Source organism: Sphaeramia orbicularis, chromosome 16 (genome assembly GCF_902148855.1).
Source record: "Sphaeramia orbicularis chromosome 16, fSphaOr1.1, whole genome shotgun sequence".
In the NCBI taxonomy this organism is placed as follows: domain Eukaryota; kingdom Metazoa; phylum Chordata; class Actinopteri; order Kurtiformes; family Apogonidae; genus Sphaeramia; species Sphaeramia orbicularis.
Window position 1 is genome coordinate 34,366,955 of NC_043972.1, and position 16,753 is coordinate 34,383,707.

The 16,753-nt window shown below is 39.9% G+C and overlaps 2 protein-coding genes across 5 annotated transcripts; one reads left to right on the plus strand and one right to left on the minus strand.

Moving 5' to 3' along the window:
* khdc4 (KH domain containing 4, pre-mRNA splicing factor) lies at positions 1-10,899 on the plus strand. 2 transcript variants are annotated; one of them, XM_030157275.1, is made up of 14 exons: positions 1-144; positions 590-773; positions 1,937-2,065; positions 2,567-2,646; positions 2,747-2,799; positions 2,890-3,068; positions 3,270-3,481; positions 3,575-3,635; positions 4,827-4,887; positions 5,001-5,263; positions 8,456-8,599; positions 9,045-9,154; positions 9,248-9,333; positions 10,235-10,899. In XM_030157275.1, exons 1-14 carry the CDS (start codon positions 116-118, stop codon positions 10,465-10,467), a joined length of 1,824 nt encoding a protein of 607 aa, XP_030013135.1. In that variant the 5' UTR covers positions 1-115; the 3' UTR covers positions 10,468-10,899. The 2 variants fall into 2 exon arrangements, with proteins under 2 accessions (XP_030013135.1, XP_030013136.1); XM_030157276.1 differs by lacking the exon at positions 10,235-10,899 and having other exon boundaries at positions 9,073-9,154; positions 9,248-9,935.
* A 325-nt stretch (positions 10,900-11,224) lies between these two features.
* Positions 11,225-16,437, minus strand: LOC115435090 (NADH dehydrogenase [ubiquinone] flavoprotein 1, mitochondrial-like). 3 transcript variants are annotated; one of them, XM_030157279.1, is made up of 11 exons: positions 16,212-16,437; positions 15,641-15,643; positions 14,381-14,460; positions 14,116-14,286; positions 13,811-13,994; positions 13,543-13,732; positions 13,188-13,400; positions 12,938-13,104; positions 11,868-11,949; positions 11,608-11,753; positions 11,225-11,478 (listed from the first exon to the last, which is right to left on the minus strand). In XM_030157279.1, exons 1-11 carry the CDS (start codon positions 16,293-16,295, stop codon positions 11,383-11,385), a joined length of 1,416 nt encoding a protein of 471 aa, XP_030013139.1. In that variant the 5' UTR covers positions 16,296-16,437; the 3' UTR covers positions 11,225-11,382. The 3 variants fall into 3 exon arrangements, with proteins under 3 accessions (XP_030013139.1, XP_030013140.1, XP_030013138.1); XM_030157280.1 differs by lacking the exon at positions 15,641-15,643; XM_030157278.1 differs by lacking the exon at positions 15,641-15,643 and having other exon boundaries at positions 14,381-14,463.
* Positions 16,438-16,753: the final 316 nt, after the last annotated feature.

A 16,753-nucleotide genomic window follows, 5' to 3' on the forward strand; every position in this document is an offset into this window, starting at 1 on the left:
TGTAGCTGTAGTTAGAAATATAACCCGCTGAACAGACTGAGCTCAGGAGCCGAGGAGAGATTTACTACCTTTAAATTGGCACCGAGAGGGGACAAACACCTTTGACAAGACATTGATGTCATTTTGTGGAACCCAAAACGGCGGGTGAGTGTATCTAAATGGAGTGTTTTTGTGAATTTGGTGGTATTTTGCCGGCCGTTCAGATGCTTTCAGTTAGCATGCTAACAAGCTAACATTAGCTAGTTTATGTAATCATGGCGGAGTGTTTTCAAGCTGGTGCTTACACTGGCTCATGCTAGTTAGCCTGTAATTATACAGAAAATGTTGGAAATAATTTACAATAATACACACGTTATGGCGTACGTTTAAGTGTATATGATATGTGATAAACACGTTGAAATATTTAAACGGAGCCACATGTAAACATCAACCATAGTTCAAAACAACAACAATAATAATGTGAACACGGCCGTGGGTGTTTATGGGTGATTTCAGAGCAAATGTCAACTTACTGTAAACTTTTTTCATTTGAAAGCTTATTAACCTTACTAAGTTACCTTATTAAGCTTGTATTCTTTTGTTACCCCAGCCGCCGTAGTAAATGGGACCAACCCGGTCCCGGCTCAGGCTCCGGGGGGATGGGGGAGGCAGAGGCTGCGCCCACTGGGGCTCTGGATGCTGCAGCGGCCGTGGCTGCCAAGATTAATGCCATGCTGGTGGCCAAGGGCAAACTCAAACCCTCACAGATAGGCACACCAGGACCTCCTGATAAGGTAATGAACGGCAGCGCATCACAATGATACTGCTCAGGCTGAAGAAGGCTTTATAATTACATACTGACTAGGACTGAATGCAAGTTTATGTTGTGGGTAATCCAAAGTAATCCATAATCAGGCTGTGAAAAAAAATGTGCAATCGTTATAAAAATTTTGTCTTTATAGGGCCTTTCAGATAACATTGTGAACATCTGAGCCTTCAGATTATTTATCCATTCTTGGCATTGGAAAACAGTGTGAAACATGTTTGTTTTATATAGAAAAAATGATTAACTACATAAATAATACTAACATTTCTCAAAACATGATGTAACATTGCAAGAAACTAAGCAAAGACTAGTAAATGCCCCTGCAAAACACACATGGTGTAAACGCTGCATTAAATTAACTGATTTTACTCCATCCTGGCTGACTGTGGTGAAGCAGTTTTGTGCAGCAGCTCAAAACTTTGGAGTAATGATCTGCAGCACATCACCGTGACACTGCTCAGGCTAAATAAGGCTTTGGAATTAATACACAGTCTGATTAGGACTAAATTCATGATTATGTTGTGGATGATCTAAAGAAATGCCATATTCAGGTTGTGATGTAAAAGAACACGTTCAGTCAGTTTAAAAGTGCAGTTTTTATAAGGCATTTCAGATAAGACTGTGGACATCTGAGCTCCCAATTACTCAACTCAATTCAATGCTTTATTGTCATTGTAAAAGTAAGATCATATTCAAGCATCTTTCAAACTGGCATAGCAATACAAGTGCCAAAATTGTATCCCAAAGTGCAGTACATTAGTCATTGTGAAATATTTGCCATAGATACTATCCACAATATAGTAGCACATGGCATAGATGTGATAATACTTTCTGTTAGCTTCAGAACCAGATCAAATATTGATTAGTTGCAGACTTGAATATACTATACCTCACATGATATACCCAGCGGAGGTATTTAAATTAAGTATAAAAAATAGTATTAGTGGACAGTTTGATGTATGCTCCTCAGTTAAAGATATACCTATTTTTATTTGTTGTACATCACCAATTACTTCTATCTCCTACTTGTCTTTTTTCATATTCATTGCTTTTCACCCATCACATATTGACCAAGTCTGCAACTGTAAGCCTAGTTTTCACACAGTGACACATATTTCTTGATTCCTGTAGGTTGTGGGTGTCGGAAAGCCTCCAGTTCCAGCAAAAGCTAAAGACGACCTGGTGGTAGCTGAAGTTGAGATCAATGATGTGCCAATCACCTGCCGAAATCTCCTGACACGTGGCCAAACACAGGATGAGGTCAGCAGCATTGTTACGTTTTCTACATATATGGTGATCCTTATCATAAGAAGGCTTTGGTTTAGCACCTAAGCCATTCTGGGTAAATGGGTGTTGAGAGAATTAAAATTAACTTGAAGGATTTCAGTCCCCAATGGATGTGTTTTGTTTAGTTTTACCAGATGTAGGTTGCAGCTTTGCCAAATTTTTGCACACTTAAATAAAGTAGAACATAAAGAGTACAAAAAGATGTGACATTTTACGTTTTCTGTTCAAAATTGAAGAACATCCTCCAAACCCCTTGTGTGGGTAAGTGTTCGACGTGTTAAAGTATAACAATGTAATGAATGCAAATCTTTGGTTAAATAACATTAGATTTTGTTGGAAGAGGGCTTCATTACCACATGTCCCCCAGAAACCTAGGGAAAACCCTGTATTATGTTCTGTGTATCATATTTACCAAATGAAAGTGTTGTGGTTTAGTTACTGATTTGTACTGTACTTTGTATGTTTCATCTGCAGATCAGTAAAGTGAGTGGTGCGGCAGTTTCAACCAGAGGGCGTTACATGACAGCAGAGGAGAAGGGCAAAGCATTACCGGGGTGACTTGCACATTTCATTTTCACTGACTAATAGTGAAAATCAGATGACATTACAGTAAAAATAAATATGCTAACTTAACCTTGTGGCCCTTTCCGACAGAGACCGACCTCTGTATCTTCATGTCCAAGGACAGACGAGAGAGCTTGTCGACAGTCAGTCATATTTCTAAAATAGCTTAAACATTGAGTTGATGCTGTAAAATAACCAGGCTTGACTAATTGTAGCTTAATCTGTCTCTGCAGGGGCAGTAAATAGAATCAAAGAGATCATCACGAACGGTGTGGTGAAGGCTGCAACTGCCTCATCATCTTCTTCATCCTTTTCCCCCAGTGGAGCTTCAGTAACAGTTTACCAGCAACACAACCCGCCTCCGACCTCACTGCCCCCCATGACTCACCACAAACCACACTTTCAGTCTGGGGTAAAACAGCTTGTTTCGTGTTTTCACAATCTAAAATGATAATGGTATAAAAAGTTTATAATAAACATTCAAGCCTCTGAAAGTTTTTGGAGATAATAAGGAAAAGTAAGAAAATGAATACACAAAATGTGAAATGTCTGTAATTGCTTGGATAGTAAATTTAGTTGTGTACTATGTTTATCTGTCCTATTTCTGTCTCAGATGCATTATGTTCAGGATAAAGTCTTTGTGGGTCTGGAACACGCTATCCCAGGGTTTGTGGTCAAAGAGAGAGTTGAAGGCCCTGGTTGTTCATACCTGCAGCACATTCAGGCCGAGACAGGAGCCAAAGTTTTCCTCAGAGGAAAGGGATCAGGCTGTTTAGAGCCTGCCTCTGGACGAGAGGCCTTTGAACCCATGTACATCTACATCAGGTGTGTTATATTAAATATTATGAACCTGAGGTGTTAGACTTACGCCTGATACCACACTTTACCATGATTAAATGAGGTATTTTCTTTCCCTAGTCATCCTAAACCAGAAGGACTAGCAGCAGCAAAAACTCTGTGTGAGAATCTGCTTCAGACGGTGAGTAATTTCCTGTTACTGTAAGTGATGAACTAGGATACTTTGTCCTGTCTGCTGTTTTATTACACCTAAAGTTAACACCCCAGGAGTACAGAGAGACTTACTTAATTATTGAAAGCACTTTGGAATTGATTCTCAGTGCATGTGTTTCTACTGTGACAGGCAACATGTGACATCCAGTAAATGGATAGCATTAATCAGCATTTTAAAGCACTTTGACAATCACAAACTCATCCACAATGAAGTCGATCATTAGAAGAGCAGAATTATGCGAGATTATTTTTTTAGCGACCATTTTTACTGCCATAGCCACATCACCTTTTGGTACACTTTGAAAAGAATGATGACTTCATTGTATGAATAAATAGAAAATGGATGCACATTAAAGACTTTGTAAATGAGATGAAAGATAATTACTTTTTTGGGAGGGTTACTGGCTGTTTGCTCTCACACAATTTAAATACTGTAAATAACACAAAATAAATTTATGTAGTTGGGTTCACAAAGTCATTTTTTCACTTTGTGTTGAAGGTTTATCAAAATGCACACTTATTTGGCAGCCATAATAATACCAACCCAGAGTTTGGGAATAAATAGTGTTAATATTGGCATTCCATATTTACATTTACACATAAAGGTGTCCTATGTGAAGTTATATTTTATTTAAACATACACAATACATTACATTAACTTTGTCAGTGGACACTATTGGAGCCAGTTTGACAAAAGCAAATGATCTGTAAAACTTAATATCAGTGCAGATTATTTGGCCAGACAAATTAATCAGTTGACTTTTATGACCAGGGCCTAGGTATTACAATTGTATGGGTATTTAGCACCCTGCTGAAAACATTCACACAGTGTCAAACCAGTCCACTGTTGTGAGGAATCCACAAAATCCAGTCTGATATACTGTGATGTTGCTTCATGACTAAAAAACATCATTGTCAAAAAATACATACTGCATTGTGGTATGACATTTGACGCATCTACACTTGTGACAAAACATCTTGGTATACATCACTTAAAGAAGTGACAGTTGAGTAATTTGGATATTGATGCAATCAGCAAAATCATAATTAAAGAGGTTTGTCAGGCAGTATAAAATAGTTTGTGTAATCTGTGGATAGCAACAATAGTTATTTTTCTCTTGATCTGCAAGTGTCATGTAGAGCTGTTCTCTATCTCCAGGTCCATGCAGAGTATTCTCGCTTCCTCAATCAAATGAGTACCATGATGCCTACACAACAAGGTACACTTCATCTAGTATTTCTGTTAGTGAGTTGGATTTAGTCCATCATTGCCTCTCTGTTCAACACACACAACTGCAGGTGTCACTCACTCAGACATTATGTGGTCCTGCAGGATTCACGCAGCCTCCAATGGTGAACGGGATGCCTCCGCAGCCTCCGTACTACCCTCCTGCTGGGTATCAGCCGGGATACCCCATGCCCGTGCCCCCTCCACAGCCTCAACCTGTCCCTCCACCATACAGTGTCGCGCCTCCCATACCTCCAGCAGCAGGTGTACCCCCTCAGTACCCTCTTCCCCCTGCCCCTGCTCCAGCCCCGACCCCTGCCCCCACATCTGCACCTCCACCCGTTCCTGCTCCAGGAACGATGTCACAGGTAGGACTAATAAACTATATAGATCTGCCATTTTCAAGTAATCAGTAACTTAATTTATTAGAAAATAAGGTACAGTTATATGGCTGAAATATTGCATATTGTCTAGCTTCCTGTAGCATAATTTTCATTGACTTATCCCTCAAACCTGAACAGATTTGGAAAAGATTAATGGTTTGCAGCATTAAATTGAACTTAAAATTTACAGTAATATCAGACTTTAACTGTGAAAATCCCATGTCAAAGTCTGATCAGTGTCATGTAAATTTTGTGTCATATTTGAGATCATGTTTATGGAGAAGAGTATATATTGGCATATACGTAGATACTGTATGTAGGGATGGCTACCAGATTCGGTACTTTTATTGGTACCAACCGAATTCCGTCAGTACTACTGAGTATTGATTCACGTAAAGTCAAACGGTATTGCATTTCAGTACTTGAACGCATCCTCGCATTGGGTGTGTTGGGGAGAGAGTGGAGGAGTGTCTGCCTGACGCAACAACAGCATCGAGAGAGTGTGATTATGTCAGTGGCAGCTTAATGATAACAGTGGCGGGTCTAGCTTGAATGACACCCTGGGTGAGAACCCCCTCAAGCACCCCCCCCCCCCCCAAAAAAAAAAAACAAAAACAAAAAAAGCAACACATCAAAGGTTAGTAAACTGTGATAAATATATAGTATTTTCTTTTGTCCAGACAAGGAATAGTTTTTAGATGTTACCTGCTTGACAGTTTCGACTGTGACTCCAGTCTTCCTCAGAAGCGTCATCCGACGTGTTGCTGACGTGTCATTTATCAGCTGGTTGGCTCGACGGGCTCTGATTGGTCCGTCGAGCCAACCAGCTGATAAATGACACGTCAGCAACATGTCGGATGACGCTTCTGAGGAAGACTGGAGTCACAGTCGAAACTGTCAAGCAGGTAACATCTAAAAACTATTCCTTGTATGAACAAAAGAAAATACTATATTTACATAAACAGAAGACAAAATGAACGTCTTTAGCCTTAGCAAACTGTGATGTTTTATTATATGTCCACAAGGACATCTAAAAATATAGAAAAACTAACAGGGTCTGTGTGGAAAAAAATAATATAATTTTAATTGAATAGACAATACCCTGACAAGAGCCTACTGTAATGTGATGTGAGTAAACAGCTCCCATGTTTCCAATTTGCCATTCCTGAACTTGTTAAATGAATGAGCCATTTTAAAAACCATTTGCAACAGAAGCAAAAGAAGGCTGTAGTTCTTCTCTAAATACATCAGTCAACTTCTAACTATTTTTTTCTTCTAAACAATCTCACACACACACACACACACACACACACACATACATATATATATACATTTGCAAAAACCGACCTGAAGGATCCTCCTGCTGGGGAGAAGTAGGAGCAAACCAGTCTTCATCCTCAGTATCAGACATTAGTGGAGACGCTGTCTCTGAGGACATAGATGGTGTCTGTCCCCATCATTCCAGAAGCCTGTGTATCTGAGGAGGTAGATGTCAGCTCCTCATCCTGAGGCACTGAGAACATTCTAGAAGCTGAGGGTGTAGATGGCAGCTCATCCTGACCAGTGGCATGGGATGATCCTAAATATTTTAGAAGTGCCCCTGAAACTGCATCAAAAGGCAGTAAATATAACTGTGAATCTGATCTAAAACATCCATGAATTGTACATTTAAATAAACATACCAATGTATTCTATTGCTGTCTGTCCTTACACACTATTAATCTAACTCTCAGGGAGGAACAGGACACACTTTCAGTAATGACCTGTTCAGAAAAAGACTACCTTTATCACAAATTAGAGTTTTAGCAATTAACAAATGTTCGTCTTTGAAACTACTGCATTGTAAATTCCGTTAGCTAATTACAAGACTTGACCCGATGCCGTTAACCGAAATGATCGATAGAAATAATAATTAAACTTGTAGCACTAACAGTCTTATTGCACGACACATTATTGCGAAATTAAATTTCATGTTTGTTAGTTCAGTTCAGCCAAAATGTAGTTGTATTAGAGCGGAGCTAGCATCATAGATAAAGCTAACAAATGTAAGAGTTAGAACCTGCCTGATGAACCTTAGCCTTGTTTTCAGAACATGCACAGTAATATGGAGAGAACATCTGCATACCTTTATCTTTTGCCCTGTTCTCCTCTTCTTCTTTTTCTAAACTGAACCCCTGACAGACCCACAGGTGAACTGTCCCACGCTCCCCCTTCTCCTTCTCTCGCTGCTTCTGTGCACGCCGCACGGCACCCCCACAGCAAGCAGAGGCACCTGCTCAACAGAGGGGGCGCTATTGGACCAATTCCATGGCACACCGTGATAGATGAACTCAATTTTTTTTAAGAGCTCATGGCACGGTGCCTCTCATGAAATGCCGCCCTGGGCAATTGCCCACTTTGCCCATATGAGAAATCGCTCCTGGATGATAATAGAAAGCCTTCAAGGGTGTGGCCCCACATAGCTAAACTTGACGCAGACTGTGCTTGCTGCAATATCTGTAATGCTAAATGTACAGCCAGCCATGGCAACACCTCAAACCTAAGGAAACAAACTATACACCTGAAGGCTGAGGAATGTACAATATTCGAAAGCCCCAAAGGAGCGCAGGCTATGACTCCCTCACCAGGCACAGTCACTGCACCTGCAGCAGCCGGCGGCTCCTCACCTACAGCCAACATCGGGGAAAAGAAGTGGTGTAAATAAAAAAAAATTAAAAAAAAGTCAGTGTGGAGTGGGCTCGGCTCTTGCCAGAAAAAGTAGATATGTTGGTGTTCCTGAAAAAGAACTGCTGAACATGTGCAGTACAGTTCATGCTAGAAGGAGTGGTTTGTTTTAGTTTGTAATGCTTCAGTTTGAAAAATGTTATATGTGTTATTTTTATTTTTAGGTTGTTTGCCCTCCCCCATACACACTTTTATCAAGTTTTGTGTTATTTCACTTTTGATGTCGAGAAATACATATTGAGAATTCAGAAGTTTTAACTATTTTTTTAATAGACAAAAGGACTTTAATCACCACACATACACACAAAAAGTACCGAAAACAGGTACAGTTGTATACCGGTACTGGCTCCCAGGAACCGAGTATCGGTGCTGTATCGGTTTAAATGTGAAAGGTACCCATCCTTAACTGTGTTGTGTATTGTTTATAATTTCTTCATTATGTCTTTCTTTCAGACACTTCCTCCTGTACCTTTCCCTCCATCAGCTGCACCACCCCCCAAAGCTCCGCCTCCTGCCGCTCCAGCCAACCCACCACAGAAAAGACGCTTCACAGAGGAGGTACCAGATGAGAGGGACAGCGGCCTTCTTGGATATCAGGTGAACAGCTTTTTCAGTACTTTTTATACTTCCTCTTATCATCATCTATTAGAACACCTTTATTTGTTTTGTGGTTTATTTCTGTCCCATTATGATTTGTGTGTTGACCATTCGCATGTCATTCCTGTTTGTCCTGCTGCTTGTCTCTCTGATGTGTTGATCAAAATCATTTTATCTCACTTTTTTCATATGTATTGGTAGAACTAGTTTGTGTTGTTTGTGGCTCGTCACCTACAGTTCACATAAGTGGAGTGTCAGTAAAAGGTATTATTTATGATAAGATTAATCTATGTTCCATAGTGCCTGAGGAATATATCAAACACAGATTTGTGGTAAGCTGTATCTCAGTGAATTTGATGTTGGTATAGTTAAACATCTTAAGTGTCAGGACAGGGTTTAGTAGAGGATGTCTGCTAATCGCGCCTGTGTGTTTTTCTGCTCATAGCATGGACCCATTCATATGACTAATTTAGGTGCAGGCTTCCCAGTGGGCAGCCCCGAGATTACAGGACCCCCACCACCGAGTTCCTCTGGCCCACCGAGTGAGAGGGACAGGTACTGACAGCTGTCAAAATTACCTTTTAAAAAAGAATCAGTGGAAGAGCAATATAAACTCACATTGACTTGATCTTCCTGCTCTTTTTGCAGTAGGCAGCTAATGCCTCCACCACCTCTGCCTGTGAATGGAGTGAGACCCAAGATGGAGGAGAGAAGGGTACTGCAAGGCCCCGTGGGTAAGGGAATTATACTGTAAATTGACAAATCCCCTCCCAGAATCTAAATCCGCAGTTCCTGAGTGTTGACTCTGTCCCGCATAAGCTCAGCCTGGATCTATTCAGATACTTAATGTAGAGCTGCATAAAAGTAAAATGTAATCCTCTTCCGGGCCACTGCACTGTCTCCATTTTAGTGGATTTATTCTGTTTCATGAACCACCAGCAGATGTTATGGAGAAAATATCTGGCCCAAAATGTCTCCATTTCACCTTGTTCCTTTGGATGGTATTAGATTAACACCAAACACACTCACTCACTCAGCCTCAAACAGGCCTTTTGCTTCTTATGATTCTTGCAGGATTCTGCTGCTGTGACTAGAAATCTCCAGATAGTGAGGCGGAGCTTTGACTTGGCGACTTTTTGTTCAGTCCTTTGAAAAAGACGTGTATTAAGCACATCTCACATTACCGTCCCGTTCTGATGACATCATCAGTCCTACATGTTTGTCTGCTTTCCTCACTAATGAAAATCTCTCCTGTTTTTGTGTTTTCTCTTTTTCTCTGTGTTTTCTTCTCTTCCATGTATCTCTGGGGTGATGCTGGATACTGATTGGGGGTGGGGCACGACTCGTCCTCTGACGTTGTCCTGCCTCTCGATTCGACGTCCCATCAACCAAATGCTGCTTTCCATTGGCCCCTCCTCTACTCTGCTGACATAAACTATGATTTTAAACTATTAACTATTTGTTTCTCCCAAAATGTATTTGTATTTGATTAACTTTAACTTGTTGTACTTGAAACCTGTTGCTGCTGCTGTTATTTGTGTTGTTTCTCTCTGCATCTTTCTCTCCCTCCTTTTCCAAATATGCTGCCTCTCTTTCCCTTCTGTCTTTTTCTTGCCTCCCCTCTTCTTGTTTCAGAGCCTGTGGTAAAAAGAATGAAAACAGGTTTGGTAGCATACAGCGGCGATTCCTCAGACGAAGAGGAAGACCACTCCATCTCCAAAGCCTCAGGGCCAGGTAACCCTGGGGCAATCCCCCCTACCTCCACCTCCTCAGGCTGGACACAGGGGTACCGCTGCCCCCCTCCACCACCCCCTCGTGCTAAAACACAGCCACAGCAGCAGTCTATGCCCTTCTGGATGGCACCCTAAAACAGGAAGAGGCTCAGTACAAACACAAAGCCCCTCAGTGATTTGTCCTGCAGGATGTTGACCTGAGCTTTTTTATTTCCAGCCTTCATCACTTGTTCATCACATGGACGACTTAACACTTTTATGTTGGTCTCAGCATTATTTTAGTACTTGGGTCCAAATGGATATTGTCGTTTCAAGGGACTCCTGTCAGTTTTTGTGCAGACATGATAGTTTGAAGATGAACATTTGCAGGCCTGATACTCCAAACTATTTTGTGAATTTATAGATGGTCATATGACCAATTTTTTGCCTACAATTTTATTTGGAATGGATGATAACCCATACCAGGTGAAGTGTTTGAATATAATGTCTTTGTAGAAAAAAAAATTTAATGACAAGGCAATGAACATTTTTCATATTACATATTAGCTGCCACCCCCACCCCACCCCTTTTAAAAAAAAAAAAAAAAGTGTTTTCCTATTTTCTCTTTCCTGTTCTACTCAGTCAAACCATCCTTTGCTATTCTGGTGTTTTTGTACAGACTATACAGGACTGATATGTAGTAAAACTAATGAATTTATTTCATGCTTTTATGAAATAAACCTAATTTATTGCCATATTTGTCGTGCATCTGTTCTGTCACGTTTGGCAAAAAGAAATCACACTTGATGTTGGTCATACTCTGCCAGTTAGCTGTGAATGCCAAAAGATGGGATTAAGTGGCAAATGTGCTGCAGAATTTGTGTTACAAAAATAGACTACACACAAAAACACTTTAAATATGTTGACTGTTGGTTTAATTATAGTGATGGAAGAAGATCTGTCAGGTTTATGCAGTGGGATCTTAAACAATTTCTCCAAAACTGTATTTAAAATATTCAACGTATTTTGTGCTGCATAATGGGGAACTAAATGCTGACATAGGTACTGCTTCAAATCATCTCAATTTGTGTCTCTCTTGGTGGATTTTTCTTGTTAAACTCAGCGATGCGACTTTCCATGACTGGCCGAAAGTGGCGGATCAGTCCCTGTTGAGAGAATATTATAGGTTTAATAAAAGTGTTTGACAGCTGATAACTGTTGTAACTTCCAGTCTAGTGCAGTGTCACTTTTAGCCTAATTGTTGAATGAATAATAAATGGTTCAATAGCCGTCACCTGCACAGGCCATGCTGCTCCATCCCCCAGGGCACAGATGGTATGTCCCTCTATCTGCTTACTCAGCTCCCAGATCATGTCAATCTCTGAAACTGCTGCCGCTCCTTTAACGAACCTCCACATCATTTTATCCATCCAGTCCACTCCTGAGGGAGACGGCCAAGAGTGGGAAGGAAAAAGTAAAGAAAGATGAAGTTTTTCAAAAAATATCCAGACCTAGATGAGATACTAAGTTAATCAGTGTTGCTGCAGTTCCTTACCCTCTCTGCAGGGGGTGCACTGGCCACAGCTCTCATGTTTGTAGAACTCAACCAAACGTGCAATAGCTCGAATGACATCAGTCTGGTGTGGAAATACATTTCACAGGTTGAATTTAGATATAACATTTCCACGTTCTGATGTTTCCAACATTTAGGAGAAATCTACCTTTATTCAGTGCAGCTCATGTTTGATGTGGTTGTCTGTTAATGATTTGTAGCCACTTTAACGCCTTCATTATTTACAGCTACATGAATAAAATTTGCCTGTAAAGCTTATTTCTGCCCACTCAAGTCAGGTTTTTGTCTACAGCTGTGGTGAAAACAATAACTAGGATCTCAGGCAACTTCAGAACATCTGCTACTGCAGGGGTGTCAAACATACGGCCCATGGGCTAAAACCAGCCCGCTAAGGGGTCCAATCTACAAAAACTGAACTGAAAATATTAATGTCAAGGGTGTTGAACTTGTTTTAGTTCAGGGGCCACATACAGCCCGATGTGATCTCAAGTAAAATAACAATTACCTATGAGCACTAACAACTCCAAATTTTTTTCTTGGTTTAATGTGAAAAAAGTAAAATTGTATTATGAAAATATTTGCATTTACAAACTATCCTTTCACAATAAAATGTGAATAACCTGAACCACTATGAACAACCTGAAATGTCTTAAGAAAAATAAGTGCAATTTTAACAATATAATGCCTGTTCCTAAATATTTTGTGCATTTGTAGACCCGCTGTGATCTGTAAATTGTGTTAATAATAAGATCACACATACTATTGTTGAAATTTCACTTATTTTTCTTAAGAAATTTCAAGTCGAACATGTTTGTTCAAGTTGTTCACATTTTCATTACGTAATTTTACTTTTTCACACTAAAACCAAGCAAGAAAGTTGGATTCTTATAGTTATTACGCTATTATTTTACTGATCACATTGGGCTGTATGTGAGAGTGACACCCTTGTTCTACTATGTCTTTAATTTACTGTTTAGATTGAGGGAATCCTGTTACATGGTATGTGATTTAAGATCATCACATCAGTGTACATTAATTAGGGTGCTGCTTACCGATTTATCCATGACTATGAGGGCAGCAGTTCCAAGCGCTGTCTCTGCACGGACCAGATCATCAAAATCCATCAAAACATAATCACACACATGACGAGGGATGATGGGAGTGGAGGAGCCCCCTGGGATTACTCCTAATAGATTGTCCCAGCCACCCCTCACTCCGCCTGCACCAATCACACAAGGATGTAATGTCAATATTTCATAATGTACACAAGCATCAGTACACAAGTGGACTGTAAACACACACCTGCATGTCTCTCTATTAGCTCTCTCAGAGGAATAGACATTTCCTCCTCCACCGTGCACGGCATGTTCACGTGACCAGAGATGTTAAACAGTTTTGTTCCAGAGTTCCTCTCTCTACCAAAGCTGGCAAACCAGGCTCCACCTCTGCGACAGATGGCTGGTGCCACAGCAACTGTCTCCACATTGGAAACGGTTGTCGGGCACCCGAACACCCCTTTAGGGAGAGGGAGGTAAAAGCAGTGAATAACCACCTAAGTACTCTAATTACATTATAACTGTATTTCACAGTTTCTTACACCACAATCAACAATGTAAGAGACGGGATGTAGGAGTTGTTTGTGGGGCTTTGACCTCACCTATGTCTGCGGGGAAAGGTGGCTTGAGTCGGGGTTTCCCTTGTTTACCCTCAAGTGACTCAATAAGAGCTGTCTCTTCACCGCAAATATAGGCTCCAGCTCCTCGCATCACGAAAACATCAAAGTTATATCCTGTGCCACAGGCATTCTTCCCAATTAATCCTGCTTTATAAGCCTCATTAATGGCTACCTGTTGGTGAGAAAGATATAAATAACTAGAAACACCACATGGTATACATACAGAGTGCTGGTGTGTTCATTCAAGTACCTGTAGGTTTGATGACTCATTGTAAAACTCTCCTCTAATGTAGATGTATGCAGCACGAGCTCCCATAGCTCTTCCAGCCACCAGACAGCCTTCTATCAGCTTGTGAGGGTCATGACGCATTATCTCACGATCTTTACATGTCCCAGGTTCTCCCTCATCAGCATTCACCACCAGATACTTAGGTCTAGGAGGAAATGCAGGGAATGCACAATCTTCATCAAAGTGTGATTAAAAGGTGTAGATAGGTATGTGACAGCGTCATTGGGGTGGTGAAACCTGGTTCCCCTTCACCTCCCTGCTCCTACCTGCCATCAGCAGGTTTGTTCATGAAGCTCCACTTCATGCCGGTGGGAAATCCTGCCCCTCCTCTGCCCCGAAGCCCTGAGATTTTCACCTCATTCAAAATCCACTCTGGTCCCTTCAGTATTATCTCCTTAGTCTTGTACCAGTCTCCTCGTTTCACTGCTCCTTTCAGTCTAAAAAGAAACAGAGACAGGAAAGGGTGAAATTCGACTGAGCTTCAGATCATTACAAAGGAAATAAAGGGTATCATTTCTAAAATCTTTTCACCTCCACTCATGACGTCCATATAAATTGGTGAATATCCGGTCTTGGTCACTCAGAGGTCCAAACTTGGTCTTTTTTGGCTTCTGGTGTCAGCAGAAATGAAAGGAAGGGAAACAATGAAATAATGTTAATTTAAAGCTGGATGCATGTAAACTGGAAATTGGAAAAGCATTATTACATATCATTTACACAAGTAGGAGGACTCCTCATATGTTTTGTTTTACAGAGCTATATTCATTAGGGCAGTATGTGGATCTTCTGTTGTAAAATTAAAAAAAGAACAACATAATTTAGATTTGTTCATTATTATAAATAAATATTTTAAATTCAGGATGTTCACAATTGTATTGTAGTTGGAACATACAGAGTCTACTAATAACAAACAATTGTTTAGAGCCAGAACTAAGGACAAAAACAGAATTTGATAGACAGACAAAACCAAACACAAATGCATTATATGAACTACTCGTGTTCTGTAGGTAATTTATATGTAAATACAAACTGATAACATATATGTACATGTAGGTACATACAAATTATATACCGTACAGTGTTTCAGAAATGTATTAGACCATCTTTCCCTATTTGTCTCAGAGACCATCTAGCATCATGAAGTGCTAGCATTTATTCTTTCATTTTCAGTGAGCATTTTGACCCATAATGAAGAATTTCATACTGAATTTATCATTTTATTCCCAGATTTGAACTGATTCACTGGGCTTCTCTGAGAAGTCACAAATGAATCAAGCATGGCATTCAACCATGAAAACTATTTTTCTGTTCAGTTATGAAAATAAATGACTACAATTCGACATCTTAATCAAGAAATCTGGGCCCTCACTATTTTTTCTTTTTTTTTCCTTTTTTTTGTGAAACAGTAAATGTGAAACTTCATGGATAACAGTGATAATGATATTTTAGCATAAAAAATATGATTTTGGTGAAAGAGCTTCCACATACTGGTGTATTAACCATTAACCTACAGAAACATAAAAAATAACTTTGGTAATTTCCGATGCTGTTAATAATTTAGGCAGCTGTGGAATAAACCTTACACTGAGTGGTGGTCTAATAAAATAGTTCAGCACTGCATGAAATCCATTAGACACTGTAAAAAGACAATATATTGTCATCTCTAGTCCTGTAACATGTACAAATATTTCAGAGTATATACAAGTTATAAACTTATATCGTCATACATCCAGAAGATGAATATACTCTATGTGATAATAATTTACCTCATGTAACATATGTCAAAATTACTTGCTGAAATAGTCATATATTTTGTAAATTACATTAACATGCAACTCAACATATAGTTGAACAATTCATGCACCCTTTTCAGAAATACCCTAATAGGTATATAGCCTTTGTACATCAAAACTCAAAACCTGCCTGATGAAATGTGATACCAGATTCCAATGGCTGCAAATCTTGTTGGTCTTTTTACTGTTCTTTTATGTCCTGTAAGGTAACCTTCGGTTTAGGAAGGCACCAAATAATAGGTATTATTATTATTATTATTATTATTATTATCATCATCATTAAAAATAAAAAAGTTGTCTTTAGTATTTAGTGTTTTATAAATATTTGAACATGTACTGTACAAATATGTCAAAAACACTGAATTCCATAATATATATGATTTACTGTTTTCCCGTTTCTTTTTATGGTGATATTTCTACTTAAATCCTCTTCATTGTGTCTGTACATATTTTATCTACAATCTGAAACCCTGCCTTTCTCGTCGCCTGCTCGTACACATCTTTGTTGACGCAGACATTCATGTCATTCTTCTGTGACAGTGTGGGTGCACCTTTGGGTGCAGGCCTACCTGTGGCTGAGCTGCTGTGCTGTAGGTCACACGCAGAGTGACGTGACGCCCCACAGGGCCCCACAGCATCCGCCGAGGCAGCATCCTGCAGGAAAAAGAAAAAACAACAACAACAACAAAAAAAAACAACACCTCACCTCACACTTGTACACCTCACTAAACTGTACCGTTAAGAGCGTGTAAAGAGCCGAATATCCAACAGTCAGAGGACTTCAGCTTCATTAAACTAATAGGATTAACCCTCTGCGTCACATCCGAGCCAGGTGCACGCACGGATACAGTGTGTCACGTGCGCATACGAAGCACCGATGAGGAAGTCATTCATAGGTCGCGAGGGTCACTGTCATGTACAATGAAATAGACCATAAGTAGTTTAATGTTCCCTTAAACAGGTTTTAGTGAGATCTTAGTCGTATATGGTGGGGGTTCTGTAAAAACAGACCTCTACTATATCCACAAAGTTCTCAAACAAACAATACATTAACCAAAAGCAATTTGAAAAGTGTTTCATTCCTCTATTCCTCTATGTCTTAGGGGTAATT